Source organism: Carassius gibelio, chromosome B21, assembly GCF_023724105.1.
Source record: "Carassius gibelio isolate Cgi1373 ecotype wild population from Czech Republic chromosome B21, carGib1.2-hapl.c, whole genome shotgun sequence".
In the NCBI taxonomy this organism is placed as follows: domain Eukaryota; kingdom Metazoa; phylum Chordata; class Actinopteri; order Cypriniformes; family Cyprinidae; genus Carassius; species Carassius gibelio.
In genome coordinates, this window is record NC_068416.1 from 17,471,230 (window position 1) to 17,491,787 (window position 20,558).

General features: G+C 34.5%; 2 protein-coding genes and 1 pseudogene across 3 annotated transcripts; 2 read left to right on the top strand and 1 right to left on the bottom strand.

The window, feature by feature from the left end:
- Positions 1-32: 32 nt before the first annotated feature.
- LOC127985939 (sialidase-3) lies at positions 33-3,927 on the bottom strand. Of its 2 annotated transcripts, XM_052588153.1 has the most exons (4): positions 3,833-3,927; positions 3,237-3,469; positions 2,885-3,035; positions 33-139 (listed from the first exon to the last, which is right to left on the bottom strand). In XM_052588153.1, the coding sequence occupies exons 2-4, from the start codon at positions 3,453-3,455 to the stop codon at positions 105-107; spliced, it is 405 nt and encodes a 134-aa protein (XP_052444113.1). In that variant the 5' UTR covers positions 3,456-3,469; positions 3,833-3,927; the 3' UTR covers positions 33-104. The 2 variants fall into 2 exon arrangements, with proteins under 2 accessions (XP_052444113.1, XP_052444112.1); XM_052588152.1 differs by having other exon boundaries at positions 33-3,035.
- A 2,321-nt stretch (positions 3,928-6,248) lies between these two features.
- Positions 6,249-8,637, top strand: LOC127985590 (X-ray radiation resistance-associated protein 1-like; annotated as a pseudogene).
- An 820-nt stretch (positions 8,638-9,457) lies between these two features.
- LOC127985934 (chordin-like protein 2) lies at positions 9,458-15,739 on the top strand. The gene is made up of 11 exons (XM_052588146.1): positions 9,458-9,636; positions 10,367-10,479; positions 10,669-10,762; positions 10,868-11,013; positions 11,221-11,314; positions 11,466-11,530; positions 12,497-12,665; positions 12,771-12,959; positions 13,046-13,222; positions 13,816-13,908; positions 14,888-15,739. The coding sequence occupies exons 1-11, from the start codon at positions 9,540-9,542 to the stop codon at positions 15,019-15,021; spliced, it is 1,371 nt and encodes a 456-aa protein (XP_052444106.1). The 5' UTR covers positions 9,458-9,539; the 3' UTR covers positions 15,022-15,739.
- Positions 15,740-20,558: the final 4,819 nt, after the last annotated feature.

Genomic DNA, 20,558 nt, shown 5'->3' on the forward strand with positions numbered 1-20,558 from the left:
GTATGCATGGAATGAAGCAATGCAAAATGAGGTGAGTGTCTGAGATATTTATTGTCTCTGGATGAGAACAGCTTACATGTATGTCCAGTTCATACAATGATCAGCTACTGTACCAGTGACTTCAGCTCTCTCACCCAGTCTGAAACAGACAGTGACTTTACATGATCATCAATATATGTGAAAACATCACAAAAGCAAATCAAAGCCATATAACATTGGTGACGATGAGACACATGATTTCTTATCCAAATGTAAAAATTATATTCTTGGAGTAGCTGCTGACCTATGTCCAAAAAGACTGCATCAGAACACTACTTTAAGGTTTATGCACCATTTTATGTAATATAACCAATTACAAATTATATTGATTACAATATTAACATTTTCACTGATGTATGTGACTTATTTAGGTAACAGAAACACTGGCTACATACAAACTAAACCTTTTATAAATGACACAGGATAGCTAGTAATCGTGAAAATCATCGTGAAACTATTGAATCACAATACAACTACTATTAGCAGAAGTGCTTTACTGGAAATCTGACACATTATAGTTTTTAATTTGCTTACATGAAAAATAAAGTGGCTGCAGGCTACTTAACCACTGACTAAACCAAACACATGCAGACTCTTATTTCGTTGCGACTGCAAGAGTAATAGGTCAGAGGTAACTTAGTTACAGGGTCATTCCACAAAATAGCTGCTTTCCTATTTTTAACTGAATGTCTTTAACATTTGAAACACCAGTTTGTTCGTTCAAGGTGTTTATTAAAATGATATTTCAACAAATATCCAGTTTTTAAATGATTTGTATACTTTTCAAAGTCATGGTTACAGGGCTTACAATTTAAGATCGCATCCTACTGACAAACAAAATATAAGATAAATAGTGAAAAAATTCCTGAAATTTTGCTAAATTATGAACAAGTTGTGAAACAATTTAAAATTATATCAATATTATATACACTGCGATCTTATCAATATATGTGACAAAAATACTATATATATATATATATATGACCTTGCCATAAAAAGGCCAAAAGACACACTTAATAGTAAAAATATAGTATACAGTATTATTTGGCTGCCGATTATATCATGCAACACAATCAGTAAATTTTGATTAAAAGCATGACCAGATTAAACTTAAATCATACTATATATTTTAATAACGCTAGTCTGTATCAGTGAAATATTGAATCAAAATAAGTCTACACAATCCAACATAATTAAGCTGCCCATATGACATAGAAATGAGTAGTGACCATCATACAGTCCTTTAACAAAGGTCAACATGCAAATAATAGGCATTTGCCTACAATAAATACATACATACAAGGTTAAGCATTCCTAAGACATGTATTAAGGCATGATTTAATTATGACATTAACTGCTTAATTTTTTTAAGCCATAACAGCTCCATATTTTAAGAGATGCTGGGACTTCACCTCAGATAAATTTATCTGAATTCAAATTTTTTTTGCATCCAGAATGTACTCACCCTCGCTCTCAAGATGTAGATGAGCTTGTTTCTTCATTGCACCAGATTCAGAGAAATTTTGCATTACCTACATTTTTCACGTATGGATCATCTTCAGTGAATGGGTGCCATCAGAATTAGAGTCCAAAGAGCTGATGAAGTATTAATTAAATTAAACAATCATTTAGAATTGTTCTCATAACCATTGCAAGTCAATTTCTCTTCTGATACAGTAAAGAGGACTGATTCAATGGTTTAAAAGTCAAAACATCTTAATGAAGGATTTGTTTATGACAAACTGCTTTTCATGTCACAAAATAATAATTGATGGACTGGAGTGTTATGGATTACTTTTGAATGATTGTGTTTAATCAGCTGTCTGAACTCTAATTCTGACGCACCCATTTACTGAAGGATCCATTTGTGAACAAATTGATATTAAGCGAAATTATTCCAAATTTGTTCAGATGAAGTAACAAACTCATTTATATCTTGGATGGCCTGAGGATGTACTAATTTTAGGCAAATTTTCATTTTGGGGAGAGTTATTCATTTTAAACTTGCCACAGAAAGTACTTTCATCATTTCAAGTGCACAATATACTGCTGAGTTTAAATTCCACAAAGGCTATTTCCTCAATCTCGCTTTTCTCTCCACACTCCATGAGGCAGGCAAATCGCTCCTCCTCACACTGTGTCAAATCTGAATATCCACTGGGACCCTTATGGATGATCCATGGTTGGCACCAACCAGACGTTTTCAAGGGTGATTTGTTCAAGTAAACTCCAAGATCCTTCCTTTTCTTTTTATTTGTTGGATGGGAATAGAGTAACCATGTTTTTGTGTCTGACTGTGTCAAGCAATCATTTGGGCTCTTCTCCACTTCTTCCAATGGCTCGGGCACAGGGAAGCTCAACACACTACCCTGGCAGCCATGATGGGGCTCCACGAGTTTCTGAGCAACATGAGGGTTGTCAAAAGCCTCCCCCCTGCTCTCACTTAAAGCCTCCACTCTGTGGCCACATGTACTACGGGCGTTGCAGTACAGATGACTCCCATCAGAGTGGTCTATGATCTCAGCCATCTCACATTCGCAGGATTTCATTGGGATTTTTTCTCCCATCTTCCAGGTGACACCACAGTCATCACTAAAGAAAGCTAAAGCATGAGGCCTGACTATGAGTGGAAAATGAAAAGGAAAACACCTACAATGTATATAATAAACATAAGCTGGAATGATTAGTCTTCCACTTTTCATCTGAATACCATGTCCTGGTCCGACTGCAAAAGTAGCCCAGTTGCAAATCTCATCTCCAACAATATTTGTTAAATCTGTTAACTTGCTCCAGTTTTGCCCATAGTCTGTACTAGTAACATAACACAGCCGTACTTGGTTTCTACCCGTAGCAATCTGGTGAAACTCTGTGGTTTTGCCCAATATGCAGACAAAGAACAGATAGATGGTTTTGGATTTCCTCTCATAGACTGGACATGGATTCATGGTGCGATGATCCGGCAAACGAGCAGAAGAGAGTGTTTGAGCAGGAGACCACTAAAAACAATGACAATTCATTCAATTGTGTATAAATGCTGAAAACTACACACTATTGTTAAAAAGTTTGTGGTCAGTAAGAGGTATGTTTTTTTTTATGTTTTTGAAGTTTCTATGTTAACCAAACTTGCATTCATCTGTACCTTGTAAACTACAGATATATTGATAAATAATAATACATAGTATATGAAAAAAAACTACCTGAAGGGATCCATTTAGCAGTAATCCTCTCCTCATGACCAACACTTTTGCATCACTGTCACGTGGAGTGCTGCGCTCTTCTGCAAAGGCAAGGAATGTCTGAGCATCACTGATGTAGATTAGAGCAGGAATCCTATATGTTTTACCATCCCTCTGTTGGAATAATGCTGTTCGTGCAGGCAGGGCATGCTGGGCTTCTGGGTGGCTTTTTGATGCCATGAGGCCAATCACTCCTAGAAAAACAAAAGTAGGTAAACATATGTGAATACTGGACATGGAATGCAGTGGACTTTGGACTTTGAACTTGAGGCATTTTCATCCACAGATATCTAGACATTTCTTTGAGACGTCTTCAGGAAATGGTGTCCCTTTTGTTTTTTAATAATAAATAAAAGTATAAAATAAATATAAATCATATAAACTCATTCAAACGTAAACGTCCTGATCATACACGGTATATAGATAGACATACATGATCAATTGATACTGCGTCAATAATATCCTTTTAAATTAAAGATATTAAGATAAAAAACTGACATTACAACGTGCAATCACTTTACGTTCCATATAACGTGTAATATTCCGTTTAAACGTACAGTACTGTTTGATGTAGCTCTCCGTCTCCAGCTTCCTCTACTGCAGACCGCTGAGAAAGACGAAAGCGGAAACTAATTCAGTGCATTGTGGGAAACGTAGTTCGGAACTAACAAGGACGCTGTACACGTATTTCATTCACTTGTATAAATTCTGCTGTAACTTTTTCAAATTAATTTATCATTTAAAAAATTTTATTCATTGAGTTCTCAAAGAATAAATAAACGTGGAATAAATACTAAATGTACCATATCACGTAACTGCGGTTGATAGGATACAAGACATAGCCTTGTGTTGTTTGTAAAAATATTTGAGACAGAACACATTGTAGAAGAGGCTCGGTAGTTCCAAGTTAATGTAAGTTACTTTTCTAGAGTTGCTGAAGTATTTAATCTTAACGTTTGGGGTTAACGGTTTATTTGGTTTATTTGTGTGTGTGTGTGTGTGTGTGTGTGTTGTTATTGCTCACAACTTAATGTTGTCTAGGAAAGGCTCCCTGAAAGAAATGACAGGACGGGGGATTTACAAATTGGACAATGGACGAAGTTACCTTTCAAACTGTTTCCCAATAAGATAATTTTTTCATCCAAGAAACGTAGGTGATTTTTATTCCTTTGATGATAAAGTTCACATGATCCATCACAAATCCTTCTAATATGCTGATTTGGGGCTCAAGAAACATTTCTGATTAGTATCAATGTTGAAAATATTTGTGCTGCTTAATATTTTTGTTTCCTCGTTGTAGTATTTTCTTTTTCCCAGTATTCTAACAGCATTCTATTCATTTGAAATAATAGACTCTATCGTAAGTTGATCAGTTGAATGTGTCCTTGCTGAATAAAAGTTTTAATTTCTTTTAACAGTCTCACTGACTATTGTGGAAAACATGCCTATGAACTGGCTTGTAGCAAACAGAAATACTTTGGAAGAGAGGTCATCAAAAGGGAAAAACATTTCAGGATCAAGCTGTGAAGAGCACTCTGGGAAACATGAAAAGAGAACATGAATGCTCATGTATATATATATATATATATATATATATATATATATGAGATTTATAGTCAAAAATTGTTTGAATAGAAAATACATTCACATATATAATTTGTTTCTATAACCCTTTTCCAGGCTCCCTGCACTGAGGGAACTGGAGCTGTCATTGAACAGTCTCCATGATTTGAAAATTTGTGCTGAAGACTTCCAGAAATTGGAGGTCAGTTTGCTTGAATAATGGGCTGTGATCACATTTCAACCTTAAAGGCTTTAAGCATATGTCACTGAGAATATTGTTATGATCAAAGAAGTTTGACATTATTCATTTGTTTCAGATGTTGGACCTTCAATAACTTTACAGGAGAAAGTATATTAAATATAGTCCTGGTACCACATCTGAAGGTGCTCCATCTGACTGGAAACCAACTGCAGATGCCTCCACTCAATATGGCTAGACCTTGTACCTGTCCTGGAGAAAAGTAAATGTTTACTCTAAATCCTTCACAAGACAAAAGTAGAATCCATAGTGCATAGATTTCGCTGTAGTTTTCAGTGTCTGTATCTTATAATCTTATATTTTTCATCAGCAAAGAACAATATGTCTCACTATTTCAAACTCTGGAGGTATTGATGCTTGATGACGACAAAAAATCTTCTCCAGGAGTGTTTATGAGCCTCGCTAACTTAAAGAAGTAAGTAAGCTTTTTTTAGAGGAATAGTTCTCTCTGGTATTTGTGGAATGTTTAAATGAATTTCAGTCAAATAACATAAAAGTCACATTTAACAAGATACATTATCTCACTAGGCCTGCATTACATTTGGCTTACAGGTGCTTAAATTTAATTTTAAACTTATTTATGTATGTATAAATACAAATTTTAGTTTTCTGCACAAAAGGTGCAGTCATTACAAGCAGTTGAGTAACATTAGGTAGTCTATCAAATCTTCTTGGTATAGACTGCCCTCTTGAGGCACAGCCACAAAATGTTCAAATAGAATTTTAACCAAAACAATGCTGTAGTCTTAGTTTTGTAAACATTAATGTGTATTAATTAAATGGCCCTGTTTTTTTTTTTTGTTTTTTTTTTAGAAAATTTAAGTCATAAATTATAAACTCAAAGCTCAAACTGGAAATTTTATTTTTAAGAAACTGTATGAGTTATTCTTTCACTCTCCTTTAATTTTTGTTTTCTTATATAACTTTATTGTGTATTTAGACTTTTTCATCTCAACTTACAAGGATATTACATCTCAGGAGTCCCATTCTTAGAACAGATGGCAACATTACAAGATGCACAGACAGAATCGGACATAATGTGAACAAAGGGAATGACGAGAGGATAAAGTGTTAGTATATTTAATTAAAATAAAAAAAAGTTGTTTACATGTTAATTTATGTACTTTCTCTGTCAAATAGACTATATCACAATGAGCCAGCGAAAACCAGAAAAAATATTGAAAGTAGGATTTTCTCTCTTATTTTTTTATTCTCCTGTTTACATATGTAATATCAATAAAAAAAATTTTTTTCAATTTATCAGAGATATTTGTCAGTGTTTTACAGTCTAACTTGCATCCCAAATAGGAGGACAAAGCATGTCTCGAAATGCATTCTGGTCCCTTACAATACTATCTTCAGAGAAAGGAGGATAGATGCGCTCAGGGTCTACCTTTTCCAGAACTTTGTCATCTGAATTTGGCCAACAATGAGGTCTGTGTATCACCTGCTTGTGGTTAAAAGGCATTTGGTTTGCTACAAACATAGACAGCCATATGAAGTCATTGACAGCAGAGCTGTTTGCCACTTCTTTCCTCTAGATAGCTGAGGAAGAGGCATTGTTGCCCGTGGCATTGTTTCCAAAGCTCAGTGAGCTTGTTATTCACTCAAACCCCATGACAACTGAGAGAAGTGGTAAGCTCATACATCCTCAGGCAGGCTCATTGTTAATGGATTAAATCAACTAAATCTGACAAAAAATAATAATATATATTTTTGTGTTTTTCCAATATAGGCTTTCCAACAATGTTGTCCTGTTTTCTTCAAGACAAGCTGGGTATTAAGATAACGCACAAAAAAAACAACTAATCTCATTTAGCGACATATACTTCCTAGAAGAAAGGTGACATAAATGCACGAGTTTGGATTTAGCCCTTAATATTTTTAAAGTAAATCCTTTCAGAAACAATTTACCTTCTAAACTTTCAGGTGAAAACCACACTTCCAAAATTTCCTTCGATCACAGCAAATCAACATTCTACAGAAATGCTCTTCTTCAAGAAATGCTCTGGACAAGATTATCCTCTACCCTTAGAGTATGGGTTAACTCGTGCATTCGGCTTCTCGTCTCAAACAAGCATTGACGACAAGGAAGACATAAGCCAGGATCATTTTGACTTGACAAGTGCAGACATATTCTTTGAGACGAATCAAAATGCAGAGCCGTTCTTTGTTACAGAGGTAATATTTTTACACCTAGAAACTAGAAGTTTGAATGAAATGTATGTTAAAAAACTTTTGTTTTATTGAATTATCCAGATTAATGGCTCAAATGAATCTGAATACCAAGAAGATCCAGATGATTCAAAGGAAACCAAACTGGAAAATGCAACAAAGCATGTCCAGAAAAACTGGTTGGTTATGAAATCTTACTTGATGACACACCTGAGCTGGAAATGCCTGAGTTTTCTGGTAGGAACTTTCCTAAACTCTGTTGTTGATCTCTTGCCGTGTGTTCCTTCGTGTTGTCATTGATTTCTCACATTGCAGGAATTCAACAAGCCATTAGTGTTTTGGAGCACATGCTCAAGAACCTGCTTGTGTTTAGAGATTCTAAAGCAAATCTGGACCTTCCACAGAAGCTGTACACCAAAAAGAAAGAAAAAAGTCATTCATCAGTTATATACAGTGCATTCAGCATAAAAACCCAACATGTGCAATTAATAACATGGCAGAAACATTCTTTTCACAGATTAAAAATTTGCCTCCTTTGGGACCAAAGAAGTCGAAGGGAGAAAAAAGTTAAGGAACTTTTTGCCCAAATAAAGGAGGGGGAAACGATAATCAAAGTTCCATTAGGTAACAGATACTTCCTTTGTCATTTTATAGCAGGCTTTGAAATAATACGTAGTCACTTATTTATTAAAATGACAAAACCATGATGGAATCCAATGTAATTAAGGAAGGAAAGCCTAGTGATGCTATTCCAGCAGGAAATATTTTCCAACTGAGCAGCAAATAAATTTCATCAACTAGCACAAACTAGCATGTTTTACAGGTCAACTAACAAGCACACTGCAGAGATGTTATAATGATTGTTCAGCACTGTTTACTTCGAAATGCTCTATTTGGCTTTGCAGCTGTTCCTCTATTATTTCAACACTTAACAGATTGCTAGTGTGTAGGACTGCGCTACATGCATGAACTTCAGTGGACTGATTGTAGATATGCCATTTAGGAAAACCTCCGAACTACTATTCAAACTAATATGAATAGATATTTCTGAAATTAAACACATCATTGCTCATAGAATGATATTAATTAAATGCACTTTTATGTGTTCTCTATCCAGATAATGTACTCGGAGGAGGGAATGGTATCTGTAAGAGAGAATACGAGGAAGCACTGACTCTACTGAAGGACATGAAAAGGATCAGAGTGGAACGGGCAGCTCAGATTGAGACTGAGAAGATGTGTAATCTAAACTAGGTGCTTTACTTTTTGCTTTTTCATGAATGAGTTCATTTTAGTTTGCAATAAAACACTATTAAGATATTGGAGAGATGGTGACAAATTGTGTGATCTTTGTGTTGATTACAAATAAACAGTATATATCATTCCTGTCAGATATATTGAGTTTGCAATAAATATATTCTCATCATGTGCTAAGTGTTTATTTATCTAGATGGGCATGTGTTTTATGTCTCATTCTTCTCTGAAATTAATGGTATATTCCCTGAGGGATGGCCTCTAACACCTTTTCACATCAAAATCACTATTCATTCATTCATCCATCCATCCATTTTTCCAAATGATTTTTAAAATGATTTTTAGCAATTTATTATTATTATTATTATTATATATATATTTTTTAAATATGACATCACTTGTGCTGTTGGCCCTATATATATATATATATATATATATATATATATATATATATATATATATATATATATATATATATTTAACAATTTCAAAAAAAGTATTTGAACTACAACGTCAATTATAATGTTAATATATTTAGAACATGATTAAATTCAATAATTTGTTAACTGCTCCAGAAAATAATTACATATTTTTATTACATAAAAGCTTATCAGCATAAAATAAAAAATTTGCATATAACATATACTGATACCGTGCAGCAGTAATTCAATTAGTATTTTTTTAACTACTGTCAATATTACGCACAATTTGTTTAATTACTTTTTTATATAAAACATTTTTCTAAATAAACATATATCAGAATTATATCAGATTTGATGAGTTTAAAGCAGTTCACATTTTCCATAATTGATTCTTCCCCAATTTTATTTATTTATTTTGGTAATGTTTCTAAAATAATGTTTGTTCAACACAACGAGCAAGTTGGTTTTCCTGTAGGAGGCGCTTTAGATAAAAACCTAGAAGCGCCACAGAAACTCCCACAGACAGTCGTAGTTATAAAGTGCGGAGAAGTTTGAGAAGACAAATCCTGCAAGTCCACAGTTTCCTGGAATATGAAGAAAAGAATGACCTACTTGAAACATCTTTTCATTTTGGTCACAATGCGATGCTTCGTTCAGGGTGAAACAGAGGCAATACGACCAGGAAAAAGTAAGTGACTCCATCAAAAAAATGTTTTATTGGTAAATGGGCATCACACTTCGTTGCATCATTCTGCCATCGACACGATTCAGTTGTATTGAAAATGTTGTGTGATGAAGTTATATATTACAACTTAATTTATTACGGCGCTTTAAGTGTTTCAAAGTCATTCAAATTATTGTCATTGCGTGAAAAGGTGTCTTTTATATCCTTCATTAATATGTGTAAACAACGATATTATTATTGTAGTTAATTTCATTAGGACAACAACAAAACCCAGTAACTTTTTTTTTTGTCTCCCTAGCCCATGTTTGCTAATAATGTTGTAATTAGTCTCCCTCACTATATTTTGCAGAATTCAGTGAACATATTTTTTTTTAAATAGAAAATTCTTTTAAAAAAATGTCTCCAAGTTAAATGTTATAATCATAACTTGCCCTTAAAATTATGCACAATTTAAAATATAACATATATAAACTGTCATATTGGCTTCATCATCCATTTGTTTTAATTATTTATCACTATCTTGTATTTTGCCAGCTTTGTTAGTAAGAGCCCGTTATCTGTAGTAGACAACAGTTTAATGTTACGGTGTCATCTTTTAGTGTCATGACTTTGAGACAAATGGCTAAATAAACTGCAAAACTGTCAACCCTGTTTTATGTCTAGAAAAAAAAACCCATTTATAATTAATGCTATTCTTGAAAATCAAATAATTATATGTTTGTGTTGCATTCAGTGTCAGGTGTTTTCTGCACTTTTAAAGAGAAGACATACAGGCCAGGAGATAGCTGGCACCCCTTTTTGGAGCCCTTTGGATTCATGTTCTGCATGCGCTGTACTTGCACAGAGGTACGTATCCAACTTCCAAGTCTAAAAAATTACTTTTTAAAGGTTTCATATGCATTTTTTTTTTGTACATTCCCATAGGATTTAATGTTGCAATATTAAATTCCCATACAGTCATGTAGGTGCATGCACATGTCAGCAATGTGTAACATGTCAGTGTTTCTTTCTACTTTCATGTGGGTGTACATATAGTCTGGTCATGTGAAATGCAATAGCATCAAATGCCCTGTTCTGCGATGTGAAAATCCAGTGACTAACTCACAGCAGTGTTGCCCTCGTTGTGCAGGTAAAACATCACTCTTTTCCAGATCCTATTGTTTATGTAAATTGATATGAATGATTCGAATACGTTCTTATTTGAAATGTCTGATGGCTATTCTCATAATCACAGATGAGCACAGAACTCCTGCTGGTCTGCGGGCCCCCATTAAAACCTGTAGGTATAATGGAAGCACTTATCAAACTGGGGAAACATTTGCAAACCTTGAGCTTTTTCCATCCCGTCAGTCAAACCAGTGTGTCATGTGTACTTGCTCTGTAAGTATTTTTTTTTTTTTTTTATAGAATTATTGTTGCTGTCATCATAGAACATCATTAAACATAGGGATCTAACCTCAAACAGTGAAATCTTTTTTTAAAAAGTGTTTTGAAAGACGGCATCACAGAGCAGGCATAGATTTTAATAATTTTGTAAATTTCTGATACTTAATTTTTTTTTTTACATCTCATTCTTTTCTGTTAAAGAATGGGAATATATTCTGTGCGTTGAAAACCTGTCAGCCCATTACATGCTCCTCACCAGTGTCAGTCCCAGATACTTGCTGCTTAGTATGCAAAGGTGAGCATATATGTGCAATTTAGAGTATTTTAGGGGTAAATGCTACTGAGATATATTAATATTTTTAATTGGATGTTACAAGCTGTATTTATGTTTTAATTTCACCCCTGATTGTGATGATTAAATAACATTGTATCATTTGAATAAACAGAAAGTGCAATTGATATCAATTCTGCATCATTTGAGGACGGAGGACAACAACTGAACAGAGGAGTTGTACGTATTGCATTTTTCAGGGGACTAACTGTACTCTCAGACACGGTAACAGATATCTCTAAATTATTAAATGATCAAAACTTATCAAAACTTGATTTGTTTTGCACAGTCTACTACATGCCTTCTGTGATCTGATTGATAGCTTATATATAATCTATCTATCTATCTATCTATCTATCTATATATATATATATATATATATATATATATATATATATATATATATAATTCTAAAAAGTCTTTTTTCTTTGAATTTTCTACTGATTTTCTTTTTTTTTATTCAAATGTAAGAATAACGTTTATTTTGTTGGTAGTATTTAATGAGGAACACTAACTGGACTGTAACAACTTATGTCATTAGCCGTTAATTATATATATATATATATATATATATATATATATATATATATATATATATATATATATATATATATATTAAATGTGAGTATCAAATATAATACATCAGGCTTTTGAGGAACATGTATTTGTACAATCTCTCAATCATTTTTGTATTGCATTGGTATATATGTTTTGCCCCCACCTCCCCATAATAAACACGACAGTGCTTTGTTTATAAAACTAAGCATAACAATAAATCATCTTACAAATACATATTATTTGAAAATATAGTGACAACTGATATTTATAAGCATATTTAAAAAGTGCTAAAAATCTAACTTTGTGGCCATGTAAATATCATCAGTTGCAACAAATTGCATATTGTTTTGCTTATTTGGACCTCTAAATAAAATTGAGGTGTTTTTTCCTCCTTGAGTATGAGTTTTCATATTCTGATATATCATAATATATGAGCCATTAAAGCCTGATGTGTATACTAGATTTTGTTTAGTTTTAATTATTTAGTATGTCAGGTTTCACAGGGTTGTTTTATTGTATAATTCCATACTAATCTATATATTAGTCTGGAGTTACAACATTTGTTTTTTGTGTGTCCTGAAACACAAGAGGCATTCTGTGGATCAGTGTGCTGCAGAACAGGTCAGGGGTCGCTCAGTTAGGGCCACGCCGTCGACACTGCGGGGGTCTCCCCGAGGCCTCAACCTACAGACCCTACACCTCAAAGGAGCTTCTGAAACTACTGTTAAAATTCTTCTACAGCGCAAACATCAGAGAGGTAAACTGTGATGCACCACTCTTTCCAAATATCAAGAACTGCTCATCAAAATCCAATGAAGTCATGTCCTGTCAAAGTAATGTAGGGTTTCTTACTTTGTCTAAGCTTGTGTATACAGCGGCAAGACGTATTCTCATGGTGACGTGTGGCACCCGGTGCTGGGGAAGGTCTTGGAGTGTATCCTGTGCACCTGCAGGGATGGCTTTCAAGAATGCAGGCGCATCACATGTCCCAACCAGTATCCATGCCAAGATCCCATAAAGATAGAGGGGAAGTGCTGTAAGATTTGTCCAGGTAGGCATACTGTATGACTGATATTATATGTGCAATGATTTAAACTTGTTGGTTTATCAGTGTGTTTCTTTCAACTTGTTTTCCAGAGCTCAAAGCAGAGAACAACAGGACGGAGTGTTACCTTGCTCACGACAATAACAGTCTCTTGGTGTATAAAGTTGAATCCACATCAGCTGCTCAGTCAGAGGATAAAGTACGTATGATTGCCATTGAGAGACAAGGAGCCACGGAAGTAGAGGTGCAAGTCTGGAAAACGGTTGAAGGTGATTCAACCAAGTTCTAATATTGAGCATCAACAGGTTTTGTTACTGTTGTGCATTCATTACAGAATATTTCAGACTTACAGTATGAAACACATCATTTCTATAAGTCCCGGAACAACCTATCGTTTAGGCTGAAAATAGAAGAAAAGATTCTTTCACTTTACCAGATTTCATCTAAATTCTTAGTCACTGACCTAGATTTTATAAATCAATTATATAAATCTTTGCCAGTTCTCAGCTGCAAGATAAGGTTGTGTATTATAGCACTGGAATGTTTTTTTGTAATGTGAAGGTAACAATGCGGTTCTTTTTGTTAACATTTGTTAAATAAATGAATCAACATACAACAGTGAAAAGTACGTCTTGCATCTGTTAATATTATTGAACACACCTGAGCTAACAAATTAACAATGAACGTTTGTATTTTTTATTAACTAATAAGAATAAGGATTAATAAATACTGTGACAAATGTAATGGTTGTTAATGCTAGTTAATGCATGAAGTAACATTAACAAATGTGACTTTATTTTAAAGTTTTACCTTGTTTTTTGTTAGTTTTTTATACTTTGAAACTGTCTTCTAACCTTTGCAGGTGTTTTGCATCTGATGGAGACAGGTGACGTTCAAAAGAAAGACCTCATAGAGCATCCGGAAAATTACATTTTGCTGACTACATTAGATGAGGGTATGTTTAATTCTTTTCATTTCACCAAATGAGTTTTGCATTAGTTTAAGAGTTATTGCTTTATGAGACACAGAAGGTCATGCAATACACAGTACCACATATTTTAAACATTCAGCTATGTGTTTTGTTAAAATTGAGATATTCCATATTCCTCAACCTACAGTATGATTTAAACAGCCCTGAAAACACAGAGTCCAGGGACGAAACTAAATATTTGAGCTTAGAGTATTTACAGCTGCCAGGAAATATGAGAAGGTGAAGGAGACCAAAGGAAATTGAACATGTCTAACATGAAAATTAAAGAAAGGTTTTTGATTTCCTTTTTACAAATGTTCTGTCTTAACTATTTCAGCAAGTCACTCTTAATGCATTTTGGTGTGCATTGGCTGTCTTTCAGCTTAAATGTTGAATTGCCAGACAGACTAAAGCCTGTTTGACACGGCACACTAAAGAAATCCCTATGATTTTTGCCACATGTATTACAGTATTCTCAGAAATAATTTTTTCTAAATAGAAATGCAGTGCTATGGAAGTCCGTTTCCAATCTAGGATAAAAAATAAAAATGATAATAACAACTGTTTTATATGTCCCAATCTGACCTTTTCTGTGACTTCTGACTATATATTTATATGTATATATTTATATTTATATACATATATTTATATCTCGCATTCTTTTTTTTCTGCCACAGTTTAAAATTGGTAATTGTGACTCAACTATTCTTTTTTCTCACAGTTGCAAGTTTTAATCTCGCAGTTTTCTCAGAATTGTGAGATAAAAGCTCAGAATTTGGGAAAAGAGTATTTTTTTATGTTTCGATCGCATGGCAGAAACAAGCTTCAGTACAATTCAGATGCAACTTTCGAAAACCCTAATGCATTTATTCTTCGCTATGAAACAGGCCTTAGCTGTAAAACTTCGGCATGCAACTTAATTTTTCCCAGTTTGGATCGTCCTTTCCTTTTTATGTTTGCACAGACACTTGGAGAAAGTTCAAAGAAGAAGAGGACAAGCAGAAAGACTTGAGTAAGATTAGGAGCTGTGAAGACGGGATCAAGGAAGTGGTGAAGTACTTAAACCCTGAACAGCTGGACAGTCTTTGCACTTCTTAGACTCCTCCCCACACTAACACTGTGCCATCCCAGTCTGACACTCATTTTATAACTAGAAGAGCACACACCCACACTCACACAATGTGCATGTAGTACAAAACCAGATGCTGGCAGCAGGTAGTCTAAAGATCTCGTTTATTACTATGAGTCAGTTTAGCGCAAGTCTTTATGAGTTTGACATCCCAGAATTCTTTCTGAGACCTTGTTTTTTTTTCCAGAGGCCTTGAGGACAGTCATTTTTCGAGTTGAAAAATGCACGTTTGATGAGAAAAGTGAGTGAATATATGCTATTTGGCTGGAATTATAAGGAAGTATGAGTTTAAAACAATCATCATCATTAAAGGAAATGATGTATGTAATTTTAGCAAGCATCCACTGTATGTACATAAGAGGAAAAACTAAGGATGATGTAGACAGCATATTGGCCGGAATGCTTTTATAAAGTTGATGTAGGCCACTCTTCTTAGTTATACGCTACTCATATATGTAACGTGGATAAACTAAAAATATACTATTTATTGTAAAGTCAAAACAGCCAACCTCTTTAATTCAATAGAGTATTTTTCTGCCTATCTTCTATTCAGAAAATGTTTTGCAGTGTATGTATGTAGCGTGTGTATTGATCTGATTATGTATAACTTGTATGCACTTAAAATGATGAGAAATATATTGGGCTGGTGTCCTGACTAACTAATATAAAATTGTATTGAAAGATTTATTTAACAGACTGTTCTTATTCTCTTGTTTTCAAGCATTATTTTGGTATGGAAGTCTGTTTCTGCCAAAAAAACACAGGAAAATAATAGCTTGTAAATGTGTGCCTGTGGTCAGGAGGAGCCGAGTCGGATAATGCTTGTGTTTGGAAATGGTTAATATAAGATAAAATCAATGCTAAATGCCACATGAAGACACGATGTAAATAAGATATTATAATTGCAGTTTAGAGAGCTTCATTGATTATAATGGAACATTGTGAGATTGCGATAAATTGATATGGTAGCACTACTGGCTCGCTTTCTAGGCTATAATCAATTCAATTTGAATAAAAGTTTGGTTTTACATATTGCTATCAGGACCAAGGGCCACATACACTAGACATGCAGCAAAGTAATGAAATATAACCCACATCCCTCACATAAATGTGGGATTAAAAAATAATAATAAAAATAGCCGGTTTTCAATCAGGGTTAGTTGCTTAACCTATATCCACCGCCTTGATGGCAGGCAAATATTTCAATTTAGCTGAAAAATTGCTCCTCTTCATAGCATAAGGATCCGGTCCAACATATGTTGTGATTTTCTGTTTCCCTTGTAATAGTGTCTAAACCATTTCCTTTTCATCTATTCTGCTTTTAATTTCCTGCCCTCCATCTGAATTTCGCGTGTCATCAGAATCATGTGATTACAAACAAGCTAACTTTTTTTTTTTTTTTTCTGAGTTCTGAGATTATGTCTCGCAATGATTTTATTTCACCATAGAATAAAAAAAGGGAATAGTGAATTTTATTTCACAGTTCTAACTTCTCAGAGTTTAAACCATGTAATTGTAGGTTATAAAATCAACTGCAACACTGCGCAATTGAAAGATAAAGTCTTTATTTCTTGCAAATATGAGTTTATATTCGGAGAGAGAAAAAAGTCAGAATTGTGAGATATGAAGTCGTAAGTACCTTTTTAATTATTTTTATTCTGTGGCATAAATAGGCTTCCATATTATGGCCAAATGCAATGATTATAATAGGAAATCTTTTTTTTTTTTTATATGTATGCTGGTTTTTAGGTATCAAACATTCATGTGCAGGTCAGTAGTTCACATGATCATTGATACTGATGAGAAACTTTTCATAATGTTGTAAATGAGAAGCAGACATGATGGGATGTTTACTTTGGGCTGGAACGAATAATCCGTTGCGGCATAAATGAGAAGAAACCTGTTGCGGCCCGTCATCATGACGGACTCCTGACATCGTTTGTTCTTCCGTCGTGTTAATCACAATGAACCGAGACGGGCTGTCGAACCCAGATTGGGGCAGTTCAGGGAGTTGTGACTAATATCCCCTCTCTCTAGATCCCAAAAGCCCACTTTCTTCTTCTATCACAATGAGTCATTGTGCTGGCCGCACACAAAGTGCCAGACGGTGCTGGTCATCTCTCACTGAAGGCCTGACAAAATATTTTGAAACAGAAGCCCCTCAGTTGCAGACCTTAATAGTCACACAATGAAGCTGTGAATTATTTCCGCTGGCTGTTGGATCTAACAGTTTCTGGCAATTTGTTCTCTTTGAACGGCTTTGGAGGGAGACAAAGGGGATTTTACTGTGTGCTCCTATTTCATTTTCTCTCTTTGTGTATGTTAGTTTAAGGGGATGGTCGGACATCCCGTTTGATCCATACGCAGGCCATCGTTTCACAAAAAGAACCCTTTATAATGTTGAGAACCCTTTCAATTTGTTATGTTTGTGTTGATTTGATGGAGTCTGAAATGGTTTCAGCTCGGTGGGGTTTCGACGCTTGTGAATTTTATTTTAAACATAGCTCTATTGGCACCTTCGCTTTTGGCTAATGGTTTTGAATTCCCAATAAATAGCTTTCAGCTATGCATGCTTAGTCTTGGCTCTGGCCATCTGAACAGCTGGAGGCAGTCACTGGGTATAAATCAGGTGAATGGGTCAGTTCTCTGTGTGAGTTTTCCTGCTCAGCTTTTCTTCCCATTGTTGCATGTAAAAGTGTAAATGGACTTACACTTTATACCAATGTGATGTCCAGCATCTATTTAAAAGAGCTATTTGCCTTTTTTTTCTCTTCTCATAGAACATCCTATATGAAGGCAGGTGACAAAACCAGACAAATATGCAATAGTTGATGAAGTATAAAATATTACTCAAGAAAAATATTACTTAAAGGGATAGGTGACGGTGTTCTGCCATTATGGAGAGTGCCATGATGCATGCATTTGGTTTTCTCTGCATGTAAAACAGCGCATATGTGTGTTGCTGCTGTCATAGAACATGCATGTTTACGTGCAGAGAAAATCACGTGCATGCATTGTGGTACTTTGTTGAAAAACTGTGGAAAAATTGTTGAATAAAGCAGTTGCTTAAAAAAAAAAAAAATGGTCACATGGACCATTTTGACGATGTTCTTGGTAACTTTCTGGACCTTGAACGTGGTAGGACCCTTGCTATCTATGGAAGATCAGAAGGCTCACAGATTTCATAAAAAATATATTAATTTGTGTTAAGATCAGTGAAGGTCTTACAGGTTTGGAGCAACATGAGGGTGAGTAATTAATGATGGAATTAAAATGTTTGGGTGAACTATCCCTTTACACTTCAATATCTGAAAATATACATTTAACTTATAAAGCAAAAAACAAGATATAAAATATGGTATTTAAATTAATGAAGATGTTTGTAAATGTATGGTGACAAGTGTTTACATATATTAAGAAAATGGATGGAAGTCACGTGGGGCAAAGTGTGATTTTTACAAGGACTCAACTTGACTCAGTTCTTTAATCACTTAACAAGTGACTTCAAAAATTCAACACACACTGAGCAAACACACTATTTCTATATTATTTTAAAATGCTACAGCAACGGGACAGATGTGTGAGCATTAATTTGCATTATTTTAAAGTTACTTAGTTTTTACCTGTGCTTGCACATTTTGAGTCAGTCATGAACAAGTGATTGCGACTGGATACTCGCTCTGACTTGATCATGAAATCTTAGAGTTATTGACTGGAGAACTTCTGTTGTTCAATGCTATTTGCAAACTGATTCAACAGGTTATTATTATACTTATATCTTGTTTTAGTGAGTGTGGTAATTTCCACTGTTCAAAATAATATGGAATGATATGTTTTTTATCAAATGTGGTGAAGAAAGCATAATGTAGTAAAGTGATAATGTCCCAAAATAAAAATACTCTGATAAAGTGCAAATACTTGAAATTGTGCTGCTATAAAAACTGTCCACCACTGTGAATATGTAATGTTTCTGCCTCTGAACTGCTGCTCTGCACGGCGCCTGTATATTCACAGTTTCTAAGCAACTGAAACAAGATTCACAGGGAGCTAAACTGGGTTAAGCTAATTAACTCTGATGGATTGGTTATTTTCCATAGCTGATTAAGGTGTTCATGTAACCTGTGAATTAATGTGCCATCCAAATACTTCAGAATTTTTTTTTTTGTACCCCATTTCTCTCTCTGCTTACTTGAGTTGTCCTCGATCGTTTAAAAAAAAATCTACCATAATAAAAATGCACTAAATATATGCTAATTTTGTGTGAGGAACAGACTAAAATCACTAAAAGAGTTTCATGCCGTGCTCATGGTCACTATTCACTTTCATTGTATGGAAAAGAGCAGCTTGGATCCTGCTATAAATAACTGCTTTTGTGTTTGACAAAAAAATAGGAAGTCATATGGGTTTGAAAAAACATGAGTGAGTACATGATGACAGAATTAAAATTTTTGGGGGAACTATTCCTTTATGATTATTCCTTCACTAAGGATAATAAATGCTGCTAAAAGTTCTGCCAAAAATTAAAGTATTATGAATATAATAAAAATGTACTTCCAAACAGTACTAATTTAACTGAGAACAGACTACATGGCCTTTGCCATGGAAAACAGTAATTAAGCGACATCAACCCATGATGGATGGGTGTCATATGGCCGGTTAACTAATATGACAGAATGATGAATGATGATTTGAAGTGTTTTAGAGATAATCAGGGCTTGTATTCATGCCAGGATTCGCACATGTGTAGTGTTTCAGTGCATTCAGTGTCATTTGTAAAAAGATCACAGGCTCTATTTGGTAATAAGAATCAGAAAAATACAAATTTTTGCTTGATTTCAACAAGACAAATCCAGATGTGAGGCACCCCACGCTCTAAAAATAACCACAAAGACATCAAATCCCAGAAAGGTGATGCATGTGCTGCCTTTTCCAATCATGTTCTGCATATTTTCCTGTTTTGACAAAGAACAGTGGTCCTTCAGCCAAATGCAATTATATCATGAGCATGCGTAAAAAATCTGCTTTCAATTAATACACAATGATTTATTCTTTAAGAGCTCTGCATGAGAACAGTGAGGGGGATTCGAAAAATAAATCACTGCTCAAAGTTTGAGTTATTGCTGTTTGATGTATTTTGCTGGCGTTGATCTACAAAGCGAGACTCTCTCATGTCTGCGAGCTCTGCCCGGACTTAAAAGGCTTCTTCAGAGATGCATATTCTCTGTATTAATTGTTTTACACTTAATGAACTTTAATGAGGGTCCGTAAAAATTTCAAAAGGAACTTAAAAAAATCTGGCTTAATGTGTTATTTCAACCACAAACAGTGTCAATGTGCAAAAGGGAAGCGGGAGGAGCCATGGGTAAATGTGTAACTAATTAAAATATGAATATTCAGTATTGAGTGGATAGTGTTTGTCATTTGTGAGTTAGGAATGACAGGACAGAAAAATCTTGTAGGCTGAACCTACAAAAGCCCTTCTGATTCCGTCAGACATGTATTTTTA